Genomic DNA, 13,629 nt, shown 5'->3' on the forward strand with positions numbered 1-13,629 from the left:
CTTGTGAGTCAGTCTGTTGACAAGCCATTCCTGGCCATTCCTAGCCCATCAAAAATAGAAGTTCAGGGGAAGGGTATGAGCAGGACAATTTAATTAGTGTGGGCTCTAAGGTACCTTAAGTTAGCCCTATTAAATTAAACCGCCTGGGGGAAAAATAACTGTAATTATTTCCTTCTCTTCCCTATCGTTGTATTTCAACTCCCTCCCAACCTCCATGCTTCCCTCATTCACAAAACAACCTTTAAACTAGGAGCTAGCACGCAGACAACCAGAGACTAGGAGTGTTTCCCTTTTTCTGCCTCCTTTCCCTGCAAGCTCTATGTCCCAGCAGAGAACAGAGTGCGTCCAGAGGCATTGGTAGGGCCTGGCTGTATTCTAATTTAAGGAAGCTGTTATACTGAGTAGAACATTATTCCAAAAATGCACCCAGAGTCTCCTTCCTGAACCAATGCCGTCTGTTTGCTGCAGGGGCATTTCTTTTTAAAGCCCCTTCTTCTCTCGTCGACAAATCAAAATAAGCAAACTTTAATGGTAGTGAATTATCCCTTATTTTGTTGATTCTAGTTCTGAGTTTTCCTACTTGAAACGTGTTTTCCCCAGGACACTGACCTATCCTTTAATTGTTTGGTGCGAGGCATGTTAGGGGGAGGGGCGTTACTTGTTTATTGGAACAGCGCAGTTAAAAAAAAAAAAAAAAAAAAATCAACCTAGGCTAACAGTTTCAAGGCTCCCCTAAAGATGTATCCAAACAGGCAGCCAATCAGCGCTTACACAGCTTTTTCTGCTTGACTCTTTTAAAGAGACAGTGTTTTATCACATTTAAAGAGAACCGCGCTCTAAAAACAGTCTGAAAATGGGGGAGTCTTGCCCTGTTTGGTTGGTTTCTCGTCATAAGAGTGTCTAATGAGGGACACTCAGTGTGTCCTCGGGTTCTCGGCGTGGGCAAAAAGGAGTCAGGAGCAAATAGCTGGGTCACTCTGCCAGCCCCCCTCAATTTCCCATTGTACACCTGGGTCACTGACAATGGAAGCTTCCCCTCCCCCCACGCCTGGCTCTCGTACCCGACTCCCCAATTTAGCTCCATTTATTTGAAGTTTGCAGATTTCTGTGGCGCGCATTCCGCGCAGCGGGGCGCCCAGGTGACAACCCCATCTACCCTAGAATGGCACCATCTCTCCCGGAGAAGCCGAGGGGCTAACTTGCTAGGGCGGGCAGATCTTGGAAATTTGGGAGCAATCACTCTCCCTTCTCTTAGCCCAAGTCCTCAGTCCCTTCCCAGGTTCCCCAAAGCAGGCCAAGGGCCATTTTCGCGCAACTCCACTTTGGGGTTTTCCAAAGTATTTTAATGATCTAGTAAAGGAGCAGCCGCGCGCCTCGGCGCCGGCTCGAGCCGCCCAGCTCTCAGCATGGAGCCCCGGGCCCGGCGCTCCGAAGCCAGACTAGGCGAAAGGGAGGACCACGGGCGGGGCGGCCAAGGGTGGGGGCGAGTAGGAGTCTGGGGAGGGGGTCGGGGTCGGAGCCCACGGGAAGGGCAGGCGAGGGGGAGGGGGAGATCAGGGCTGGGCTGGCGCGGGCTGAGGCGGGGGGAGGTGAGGGGCAGATAAGGGAGAGAGACGTGGCGGGAGGGAGCCGGTGCTCGGCTCAGGGGTCCGCGCCCCCTCCCCTCCGACTATGCCGCATCGCCCCCCGCCCCCCACCCGCTCCCCAGCGGTCCACGCCGCGGAGACCGCGGGTCGGACCCCCTCTTCGCGGGTGCCAGGAGACTAGAGTTCCCCCGTCTCGATTCGCGTCCTCTCCCTACATCTAGAGAAAACAGAGGCTCGCGCCCCCGGACACCCCCAGTTCGCCCGCAAGCGCAGGGACAGCGGCTCCTCGGTGGCGGCCTCAGCGGGGACTGCCGCGGCCGGGCGCTGACAGGGCGTCCCTCCCGGGCCGCCCTGGGCCCGCCCCCGCGCCCAGATTGGCCGAGGCGCCAATCAATCGCGGGACGTTGACGCCCGCCTCGATCCCTCGCCGGGGTAGCCACGTTCGGTTGAGCTCCAAGTAGACCAGCGGCAGCGGCGGCGGCGGCAGCGGTGCAGGAGGCGCAGAGGGCGGCGCAGGCGGAGCCGGGCGGGCGGGCGCGCGAGCGAGCCAGTGGGCAGCCGGGCCGGCGGGCGAGCGGCGGCGGCGGCGGCACCGGCACTCCAGGCCGAGCCGGCGCGGGAGGAGTTCCAGGGCAATGGGGCCGCGGCCGGGGCTGACGCTTTGACAGCTGGAAAGAGCGCGGAGCCAGCGCCTGGGGGGGAGGGAGGGGAACGCGGCGAGGAGAGCGCGAGCGAGTGTGCGAGCGAGCGCCTGGGAGGGGGCCGGGAGCGAGGGGGCAGCTCGGGAGCAGCCGGAGCGGTAGCGGCGGCGGCGGCGGCGGCGGTGAGGAGGCTCGGCGTCCTCTTCTCTGCAAACCATGTTTGCCAAAGGCAAAGGCTCGGCGGTGCCCTCGGACGGGCAGGCTCGGGAAAAGTAAGCCCTATTTTCCAAGTGGCGGCCGTGCCGCCGCCGGGCTGCGGGCGGGTGGTGGGAGGCAGGTGGGCGGGCGGGGGCTGCTGCGCTCCGGGCCCCGGCGCCGCCAGCCTGGCCCCTTCCCGAGGCCGCGGCGGGCGGCGTGGGAGAGCCCATTGTTGGGAGCCGGCTGAGGTTGGGGCGTCGGGGGGAGCCGCCGGGGAGGGGACACTTGGTGGCCCCGGGGCGTGCCGGGCGCGGGGGCCCGCGGAGAGGGGTGGGCGAGGTCCTGCGAGCCGGCCGGGGCATCCGCCCCGGCCGGGGAGCTCGCGGCGGTGACCGCACTTTGCCCACCGGGCGCGAGCAGGGGGCGCGTGGCTTCTGCAGCCCCGAAGGCTCCTTTTGTCCGCCCGCGGCTTGAGGAGTGCGTGCCGGGGGCTTTGTTCGGCCGGGAGTGCTCTGCCTTCCTTGCCCTCGGCCTCACCGCCGGCCCCGCGCCCTCCGGGGCGCCGGGCTGGGCAGGGACGGCGGCGCCGGCTTGGCCCTAGATTGGGGGACAGTTGTTTTGGGAGGAGGTGGTGAGGGCCGCCCTTTGGTGCCCTCTCCAGAGCGCGCGGAGCACCCCGGAGTCCAGGACTGAGTCTCCCCGGACCCTCAAAACTGGGTAGAGGGTGGGTTGGTGGCAAGGAGTAGGTCGGGAAAAGAAGCGAGGCTCTGGGGTCGGGCGGTTTGCGAGTTTGAGAGACCTAGGTGGGTTTGGTCCCGACGCTACTTGGAAGTTCAAGTTCGGGGGCTGCTCTGCAGCCCCCGCGGCTTGAAGTAAACGCGTCTCCTGGTACCCACCCCCTAACTGCTCGCACCCTTGGCCCCAGGCAGGACCGAGCTAGCTGCTCACCTCTGGTCGGGGCCACAGTGGGACAGCACGGACAGGGCTGGAAGCCGGCTGGCACGGTCCAGGAGCGAGCACCCAGTGTGATCTGACGCCTTCCCTCTCTCTCTGTGCCCCCTGCCCACTTTCCAGGTTAGCTTTATATGTCTACGAATATTTACTGCATGTAGGAGCACAGAAATCTGCACAGACCTTCTTATCGGAGGTGAGTGGAACTCCCCCAATCATCCAGTTTCTTGACACCCCCTCCTCCCCATCGTTCTTAAAGCCTTTGTTTTCTGGAGCAGCCACTGTGGCCACCATTTTGAATTTTTATCACCTTTTGGCATTTATTGTTAGTTGGTCTTCACAGCCTTTTGGCTCCGGGAAGCCCCCAGCCCACCCCTTCCTTCTGCTGCCCTGATCTGTCTCTGTTCCCTCCATTCTAGATTCGATGGGAAAAAAACATCACGTTGGGAGAACCGCCTGGGTTTTTGCACTCGTGGTGGTGGTAAGTTTGTGATAGTTTTGTGTGTGTGTGTTTGTTTTCTTCTGAGCCCCCCGGGGTCCAAGTGAACAAAGACAGGGGGTCTGGAGCAGGCTCCCTCTGCTTTAGTCCTCAGCATTGTAGAGAGCAGGACGCCTCTGGGCCCTCAGACCAGGACTGGCAGAGAAGGGAAAGGGCAGAAGAGGTCGATGCCTAAAGTTTCTGCCTCCTCTTTTCCCAGTGGTGAGAACCTACTAATCGTGCCTGGTGTTGCAATAGAACTGCCTTACTTTTACATCTCACTCTGAAGCAGTAAGCATGGGCTTGGAAAAAACCTGGAAGGATTTTTGTCAATTCTGCATGCTGCTTTAATTAGAGGGAGTGGGGGTGGGGCAGGACCCGTGGCGGGGATACCAGGTCTGTTTTACAACTGGCCTGTCCCTTCCTTTTTCTCCTATAAGCTCGAAACTTTGAGAGAAAGATCCAGGGGGACCTTTTCCAGGCACCCTGAGAAAGAGCAAGAGGAGGCTGCCACTTCCTCTAAAGATACTGATTCAGACTGACTGGATGTTCCCGCCCCCAAACCCCCACCCCTCTAAATAGCCCTAAAACCTCCAGGTTTCATTTTATTGAGACCTGGCAAATGCCTGTCCTTGGTAGTTGGGGGCTGTTTCTGTGACCCTCTCCCAGGCCCCTGGGCCTGCCTGCTTGGGACCACCAGAGATCTGCTCCTGGTTTGCAGTCCCCCAGGAGGGAGGCTTAGGTTTAGCTGGAGCAGTTGCTTTGAGTGTAAGACTTGGGTGTTTTGTGGGACCGATTGGTGGAGTCTTTGACATCTTTTTCAAAAGGAAAAGAGAGCAGAGTGGCTTTTGATATTTTGCTGGAGTTCAGTGCCCCATCTTGGGATCTTAGCACATTTACCTGACCGCCAGCTCGGGTTACTGTTTCAAGTGTCTTTGAGATGCAGGGGGATGAAGTGTCTGTTCTAACTTGCTGCAGAGAAGATGAGTTTTTAATTACTTCTGCCAGCCTCGCAACTGCAGAGTTGGAGGCGTTTGGTGTGGTGTAAGGATTCTACCTGTAGGAGTGGGTGGCCAGTCTTCTGTGCTTTTGTTTTCTGAGAGGAGTTGTGTGGTTGGGGCTGGCCGGTCCGGCCACCACGGACTTTGCAGAAACTTAGGCTTATGAGTAAAAATTACTCAGAAGGGGCTAGGGAGTTTGTCGTGTTAGAAATGTAGCATGTAGAGGAAGTTAATCAAATGTGTGCAGCCTCAGAGCACAGAAAGGAATGTTCTGCTGTTAGTAGGAGTAGAATGTCCTCCCTCTGCAGTTAGTAAAAGTTCCCGATTATCCTGTTCTGTGCTTAATCACTGCCTCCCCCTGCCCACCCCCCGCCCCCCCACACACATACACAACTTCTCCAACCTTATCTCTGCCCTGGGAACTAGAGTGTGTCGTGCCGGGCTCCGGCAGTGGGGACTCTGTGATTTGACACCGAGCAGATGACCGCAGCCTTTGGAGTGGGAGGAAGCGGTGGAGCAGATCTGAAGAGGGCCAGGCTGCGTTCCTCGCGCACCTGGAGTGAGATGCTTGTCCGCTGACAGACAGAACTGGCAGTTGAGATGGTTTCTTCTGGGCTGGCTGTTTGTGATGACGACAGGAGCGCTGGTCCAGGAGTCAGACCTCCGCTCTGGTGCACACTTTACCCTTCAAGCGGGTTCCCATCCCTGGGCCTCGGGCTCTTGACCTGGAGAGGGTTTCTAAGGCTGCTTGTTGATACCACTGACGACCTCATGTTTGTATAGGGTTTTATTGGTTGACAAAGGATTTGTCTGTCTGTTTTCACATAATGCAAAGCGTTGGGGTGACCATACAGAAATCACAGAGGGGAGTTAGGCAGGGAAATCTCCCCCCTAACCCTGCTTTTGCTGGACAAGTGGCTGTCTGAGGGTGGGGGTGGGCTTTATATTAATGTGGAAAAACAAGATACTTGGTCATCCATAACCTCACCTTTGGGTGATGGATTTATGTTCTTTGATGGGCAGGGGAACAATGGTTTTTATATAGGAATGCCTTGGGGGAGGGCCTAGGTGAGAGTGCGGGTGAGCTGGCAGGGGTCCGTGGGTGGCCAGCCCCAACCACACAACTCCTCTCAGAAAACAAAAGCTCAGAAGACCCGCCACCCACTCCTATAGGTAGAATCCTTACACCACACCAAACGCCTCCAGGGTATGGGCTCTGGGTTAAGAACCTGGAGGCTCTTTTTATTGCCAGAGTCACCCAGGTTTCTGTGTATATGAATCATAGTCTTGACTTTGACAATTTAATCTTTTAATGAAATGCAGCCATTTTGGGTGGAGGTGGGGGTGTTAATAGGAGCACAGATGAGACGGGCATGGATTTGCATCCGGATTCCTCCGTGTCCTCCCTGGGCATCCGTGGGTGTGTTGTACTAATGGGCTTGAGCCTTAGTTGCCCTGTGTATAAAGTGGGAATAAAATCACCCACCTTACAGCTCTTGGGGGTTACAAGCAGTGTCATGAGCATGCACATAGTAGGTGCTTGAAGGGTGAGAACTATTGCTCTTACTACAAATGCCAGGCTGTCGAAAAAGGTTGGGTCCATTTTGTTTTGTAGACTGAGTTTGCCCAATGAAGGCTGAAAAGGTGGAACTGAGCCTTGGGGAGACCTGGTGCTGTTCGTACCATGCATCGAACACTTGCCATTGGGCACACAAGTAATAATTAGTAACTTGATCTGATTTTATTTTTCGACTTGCAGTGTATTTTGGGACCTTTACTGTGCAGCTCCTGAAAGGCGAGACACTTGTGAACATTCAAGTGAAGCAAAAGCCTTTCATGATTACGTGAGTAACAAATTTTTAATCCTGGCAATAATTACAGGGTTGGATAGCTTGAACTTCTTTAGTACCAAAAGCAAATACACAGCCGGTTGGCAGTGGTCTTTGTTTTCTCCTTGCCTTTCTTTCTGTCCTGCCCACCTCCCTGCTGTCCTCGCCCCGTACCCTCCTCCAGCAGCTGTCTAACTTGGTAAACGGTATTTCATAATGTTGTAATTATGGAAAAGAGCATAGACACCTATCTGGAGCATTAAATGGCCTTGTGCAGGGCTCAGCCCTGTGCGGTTTGTGTTCTGATTGAGCAGTCTGCTGGGGGATGGGGGTGACCAACCCTCTTTGGTGCGGGTTTGTGAAAAAGTTGACCACAGTCAAGAAAAATAAAAAGCAGATATGAAACTTTTGTTTTGGAGTAGAAGGTGTGTTTTGAGTGAGATTTTGGTGAAATAGATTCTTAGGTTACTTTCCACAGAGTGATCTTTCAGATTATGTTTTTGGCGGGGGGGGGGGTGGGGTGTGTGCGTGCGTGTGTGTGCGTGCGTGCGTGCATATTCAGAGATGCAATGGCAACCCACTCCAGTGTTCTTGCCTGGAGAATCCCAGGGACGGGGAACCTGGTGGGCTGCTGTCTATGGGGTCGCACAGAGTCGAACACAACTTAGCGGCAGCAGTGTGTGCACATTGTGTGTTTGTGAGTGGGGGCCTTGTGTTGTGTCCACCAAGACGTATACTTTGAGGTCCTTGGCTGATGCGTAATACTGTGTTCAAAATGTTCTCGTGAAGAAAGTTTGATCACATTGTATAGTGCTTTCTACTCTATCAATCCCTCTCCCTGGGTAAGTTTCTTAAGAGTTATAAAATGCATGTAAGAGAGAGATCTACTGCCTGTCCATTTCCCACTGAGCCCCCCCCCTTAAAAAAAATTGGACTCCAATTGGGGTGGAGTCAGATTTTTGACTGTTTCGGGTGAAGCAGGTTAGGGTCTTCTGGAGGTGAGTGGAATGGAAGGGGAAGGGTCTGAAGATCTTCCCAGCCTCCTTTGCTTCTTGTTGGTCTTGTAGAAAGTTAAGTGTTTGTGTGTGTGTGTGTGTGTCTAATGTGTGTGCACACATGTGCACTCAAGAGGTGGGTTATTTGATTTTCCACTTGTGCTTGAGGTGGGGAGGAATGGTCCCTTGAGCTCCAGGACACAGAAGTTGGTTTTTTGAATGTCATCAGGGACCACCCACTTGGCCAGGCCATGTTCATTCCCTGCTTTGAAACTGGCCTGGGAGGCCAGAACCCATTTGGTTGAGTTTCACAAGTGGTGAAGTCCCATGCCCTGAGTATCTTTGTGGTGAAAATGTCTCTGTGTAGTATGAGGACTTAGAGATGCCGCTGGAGGCTCCCTGATTTTGAGAATATTCAATGTGATGAAATTTTGCTGACTGTGAAGTTAATGCTCCTGGGTGTGGGATGCTGAGGAGATTGACCAGTTCTTGTGCCCTCTCCAGGGCTTAAGGAGAGAAGCTGGCAAATGGTACTTATGGCCTGGTGAACCTTTAGTAATAAAAGGTGAGAGGGCTGGTTCACTTGTGATGTGGTTCTTCTGGGAAAATTGGTGGTGGTGATCATAGGGTTTCCTGAGCTGGAGGCTGGAGGATGGGGGCGGAGGCCAAGAGTTACATTAGCCATATAAAAATACTTGGGGAATTTGACCTTTCTATTAGTAAAAATTGTGTGTGTGTGTGTGTTGTGTGTTTAAACCTTTGGACAGCCAGTTCCTCTGTGGCCTGTATTTAACTGCTATGCAGATGGTTCCACCTTCGAGTAGGGATTGGTGGAGATTCCTATTTCAAGTTACTCTCTTGATGTAGGATGTCTGTGCTGTCTTTTAGAGAAGTTAGTGATTTTTAACTAAGTTTAGCTCCCTAGTAAATAACGTAAGATTCTTTAGCAGTTTGTGGTTTGGTCTGCTGTCTTAAAACAGTATGGTGGCAGTGAAAGTTTGCATGGGTAATTTGTTGAGGGAGGGCAGCAGAATTGTGTAGAGATTGCTGAAGTTGGTGTAGACCTTTAGAAAATGCTAGCAAGAACTGAAGTCACAGGGGTTGAGGCCCAGGATTCACAGATCTTGGGATCCTTTCTTCTGGATTGGGATCCACTTGGTGTGATGTGACCTGAGAGTCAGGTCATGTGAGAGGAGGGCTGGAGTGATGAATGGGGGATGGGAACGGACGGACCATCTTTATTGTGAAAGAGTTAAGGGAGGGTGGGCATTGAGTTGCAGAGATGGCAGAGGAGCAATGGGAATTTTAAAAAGTATTTAAGAAACTGATGAAAAGGAACCCTCCCTCTTTTCTGTGTCCTTCTCAGATCTTCATGTGGTCTCTCCAGTCCCACAGCTACCATCTTCTTTGCCCTAACTCCTTCCAGCTAGAGTTACTGCTGTAACCTCTTCCTGGGCTCCCTTCCTCTTAGCTGGAGTGAGTGCCTCTCTTATCCATCATACCACTTTTTAGTTTCTTTGTGGAGGTCTTCGGTGGTAGTTTGCTGCATGCACACTCTGATCACTTCTTTGTCTCAGTGTCTGTACAAACCACCTGTCCAAAGCCTTTGTTGATGGCTTTTGACGTGCTGGGCCCCTGTCCTGGTGCTCTAGGTTCAAGCTCTTGTTTCAAGCTGCCAGTGGCCTGGGAGAGAAGGCATGTTGTTAACTCTGTTTTGCAGATAAAGAAACCGAGGCACAGAATGGTTATTATAGCTGTAACAATTAGGATCCAAACACAGGTCATAAGTGACTCCAGAATCTGTGTTCCTAATGCTGCCAAGACTTGGCCCCAAAGGTCCACGGCAGATGTATTTGCACCTATTCCGGCCAACTTCCCATTCAGGTTTGTCTTTCTAACCACAGCTTATTAATTTTTTCCATGCTAGAGCCTATTTATCTACAGTACTATTCATTTCTATAGCTCCCACAATACCTTGCACATAGTAGGCATGCATACTAAATAGATGAAGGGATTAAGGAACTGTGGGTAAGAAAAAACACCCATTTTGGGGTATTTTGGTAATCTGGGGTCAGTGAGTAACCTGGTTTGGAATAGCTGGTAGAATATTGGAAGATGGTCTTTCAATGACTGGTTTTTGCTGGGCCATCTTGAATTAGGTGATTTTAATGTGGTAATGTATGTTATCTTAAATCCTTTTTAGAAGATAAAGTAAATAAGAGTGTGTGGTAACTGGCCTTCTGTTTTCAACCAAGGGAATTCAGAGGTTTTCATGGTTTGTCCGTGAGGCTCAGGTACCTGCCTGGGCCTCAGAGGTAGTGAGTATGTGTGGGGCGCGGGTGAGAAGGGACTCCCATGGGACTGGGAAGGACCTCATTGCGGAAGATCCTGCTCTTGGCTCTCCTAGGGAAGTGAATCTGTGTTCCTGGCAGGTGTTCTCCGCTTCCTGGTGGTGGGTTAGGGTGTGGTGACCTCAAAGGTACATCTCTCTGGTCCAAGCCAGGCTACAGGGCTGGGAATGAACCAGGTGACTCAGTGGAGAGGAGATTGAAATTTTCTTTGAACTGGTGAGTTTTTATTTGAGTCATAGTCTGTTTCCGCCTCTCCACACCTGGCAGCTTCAGTTTGCTTGGCTCATTGTGTGTAAGCCAGAGTGCCCTGACGTTGACCACACATAACTCAGGGATGCGGGTTCAGTCCCTGGAATGGACTTTTCTGAGAAATTGGTTTACCTGAAGTCAGCAGAGCCCTGAGGCCACGGGAGGAGTCTCGCAGGGACCCAGCCTGCGGTTTCTTTGCTGTTCTTCTCTGGCCAGAGCAGAGGTTCTCAGATGCTGATGAAGCCCTTGGGTTCTCTTAGACACCAATGTCTGTCTGGTCCTGGCCTTTCTTGGAGTGGACACTCCCATCCACCAGCTCAGTGTTGTCTGAGTTGAAGGTGTTGGAGAGCAGTGACACTCAGGTTGGTCTACTTTACATAACTCTTTATCATTGCATGGTTGTAGTTTGACTTCATAGCTGCCAGGTGATCAGGTTTTATTATTAAATCTGACCCCCACTTTACAGATGAAGAAACTGAGGCCTGGAGTTGAGATGGCTTGTCTCAGGGCATACAGCCAGGAGGTGGCAGAGCTGGGACCAGTTCCCAGTTTTTTAGATTCTACCTTCTAGCTTTTGACAACCTTCATTTGATACAGAATTCCTACAAAACAGAGGGAAGGTATTTGCATTTGACCCAAAGCGTGCCTGTGTATAGTCACTGAAGAAATAATTCAGGGGAGAATTAAAGTAAAGCCCCTGTGCGGTGAATTGCAGAGTCACGGGCAGAGATGGGACCCAGGCTCTGGGAAGGGAGTTTGTTATGTTGCAGTGGCTGTCTTGGCAGGAAAAATCCGAGAAAAGCTATGGCCTTCCCTTCCAGAAAACGCATGTATCCCCACAGAGGAGACTTTGTGCATGATTTCAGTAGGCTCATGGTTGCTGTCCCAAGCCCCATCCATCATCCCCAGTGAAGAACGTGGGGTTCAGAGTGGACGTGGAGTCCATGACCTTGGCAGGTGTTGAGCCTCAGTTTCCCTTTTTGAAGACTTTCCACCCCTTTCAGGTCAGCCTCGGTGGAGCTGGCTCTCCTACCCTTATGCACACCCCAGCAGGACTCAGCTGACCCCCACACCCTGCACCCCGCGCTGTGAGCCTGTCTCTCCAGGTGGGTTGGTTTAAGTCAAAAAGTGCCCCAGAATCCTAGGTGTGGATGGGAGCTGAGGTATTTGTGGCTCTGTGGCAGGGGTCCAGCGTCCTTGGTGGGTTTGAAATAGCAAAGTGATATTTGAGAGGGCTCTCCTTGAATGTGCTGAGCTGAGGTTCCTGCCAGGCGAGGAGTGTCCACGCCTGCCAGAACCCTTTGGGAGCAGGGGCGTGAGAGGGTGGCATCGTGGCAGGGGCAGCTCCAAGGAGCTGGGGGCGTGCTGTCCCCCGCGATAAGCCAGCCTAGCTATCTGCCCAGAAGTCTGGCAAGTTCACGGCCTTGCGTTTGGCTCTGACCCTTGGCACCCTTGTGTGGCAGATTATAAAAACAAAACATACACACAGTTGTTTCTTTCCCTGCTCTGCTTGGAGCTCAGACCGTGTTGTGGCCTTTCTTCGGGTTCCCGCCCCGTTTGTTGCAGCTCCTCTTAACCCCAGAGGCTGCCAGACTCCTCCATCGGTAGCTAATTAAACACTAAATGAGTAACTGGAATTGCTTTTTGCCAGAATCCGGGCAGTGTGGCCACCTTAATGGGTTTCAAGTGGCAGCAAGACCCCAAATTGCAAATCCTTGCCCTTTATTTCAAGGCGGGAGGTGGGGCGGGGGGAGTGGTGGGGACCCAAACAAAGTTTTTGGCAGTGGTCACTTCATTTGAACTCCAAGACCAGCCATGCGCTCCAGTCTGTGCATAATGCCATCTTTGTTAGCTAAGCCTTTGCAGACTTGGACCAAGAGTTAACTGAGTGCCAGCCACCGCTCCAAGGGAGCGGGAGACACCCAGCTCTCCCTGCAGCATCCCTTAGGCCACTTAGATTTTGCAAGGGAAGCGGGTTCTCCAGTAGGGACCTCTGGCCAGAGCTGCCTTGCCCCTTCCCTCGACCTTCCCACCTCTGTGGGTGAGTATGTGTGTGAGCGTGAGCGTGAGCTTAAGCCAGAGCGCCAAAGGGGAGGCGTGTGTGTTTGAGGGCCTGTCAGCCAAGATAACAGAAATGTTATACTAGCTGTAGCCTTTATAATAGTGTCTAGGGTTTAGAGTATTTAGAAAAATTAATCTTTTTTAGCTTGGTAATAATTCTGACCACGGCACAACTGCATTAGACGATTCACATAAACTTCTTTAATACATGTTGCTGGAAGCTTACAGCAAATAGAAATAATGATTGTTTTTGATTTGCCAGGGTAATGGGGTTTTCTGTAGTCTTGCTGAGATGAGTTTTAGGAATGTTTCTCTCCGGTGTTACGATTCCTGCGCCCCGCCCCCGCCCCCCTGCTCCCCTACCTTGGACCCTGAATCCTCTGGAGTTTGAAGGGTTTGGGTTCTGACTGGTAGCTGGGATAGACACCTGAGTTCTTGTTCCTACTTTGTCATTTCCTGGCAGGGTGGACTTTTGAAGCCTTGGTGTCCCCATCTGTAGAATGGGGAAATGGTGATTCCTGGATGGGTTCGTTGTGAGGGTTCAGTATGATTGTATATGTAAAATGGTTGTCTCTCAGTGGCCAGTGCTTGATGAGTTAGTTTCCTTTCTCTTTAAAGCCCTAACGTTTTCCCCTAGAACCTTTTAATACGATGGTGATAGCAGCATATTTTTCTGGGAGAGCAAGTTGACGCTAGTGAACTGGACACTTAAGCTACCTGCTGATGCCCTCTGGTGCCCGGGCTCCTCTGGTGTGTCTTGGAGCCCTCCCTTCAATACCAGTGTCTTGTCTCCCCCCAACACCCCTGTCGGGGGCAGAACAGGCGGTCCTGGCATGGGCTGGCACTGATAAATGGTCCCCTGAGGCATCTGTGCCCCTTATCTGTGTTGGACAGAGCGGTCTTGTTCCACTCCCGTGTGTGGCTGCTGAGTTGTTAGATGGGAAAAGCTTGCAACTTGACAGGAACAGAAACCTGAATGCAAATTTGTTTCACACACCTTGTTAGCTGGAGGGGTCTTTACTTTTCAAAGTCCATTCTCTTGATTGTGAGGTGGGTACATGGGTCATCCTTGCTCAGGCCGCCATGAGGGTGGCTGTGAAAAGGCATGGAAAACCATCCAGAAAAGGTTAACTGCAGGGGTAGTGGTGGTGGTGGTTTTGTCGCTAAGTTGTGTCCGACTCTTGCAACCCCATGGACTGTAGTCTGCCAGGCTCCTCTGTCCATGGGATTTTCCAGGCAAGAACAGCGGATTGGGTTGCCATTTCCTTCTCCAGGGGATCTACCCAACC

General features: G+C 52.6%; 1 protein-coding gene across 3 annotated transcripts in view; it reads left to right on the forward strand.

The window, feature by feature from the left end:
* Window positions 1-2,312: 2,312 nt before the first annotated feature.
* Window positions 2,313-13,629, forward strand: part of SSBP3 (single stranded DNA binding protein 3) — a 166,312-nt gene continuing 154,995 nt past the window's right edge. Inside the window, exons 1-4 of one of the 3 annotated variants that reach the window (XM_027537156.1) lie at window positions 2,313-2,499; window positions 3,500-3,572; window positions 3,796-3,857; window positions 6,615-6,699. In XM_027537156.1, the coding sequence (XP_027392957.1) occupies window positions 2,444-2,499; window positions 3,500-3,572; window positions 3,796-3,857; window positions 6,615-6,699 (276 nt within the window). In that variant the 5' untranslated portion in view covers window positions 2,313-2,443. The remainder of the gene's footprint in view (window positions 2,500-3,499; window positions 3,573-3,795; window positions 3,858-6,614; window positions 6,700-13,629) is intronic. The other 2 variants (XM_027537158.1, XM_027537157.1) reach the window with 2 other exon arrangements.

The sequence above is a fragment of the Bos indicus x Bos taurus genome, chromosome 3 (assembly GCF_003369695.1).
Source record: "Bos indicus x Bos taurus breed Angus x Brahman F1 hybrid chromosome 3, Bos_hybrid_MaternalHap_v2.0, whole genome shotgun sequence".
In the NCBI taxonomy this organism is placed as follows: domain Eukaryota; kingdom Metazoa; phylum Chordata; class Mammalia; order Artiodactyla; family Bovidae; genus Bos; species Bos indicus x Bos taurus.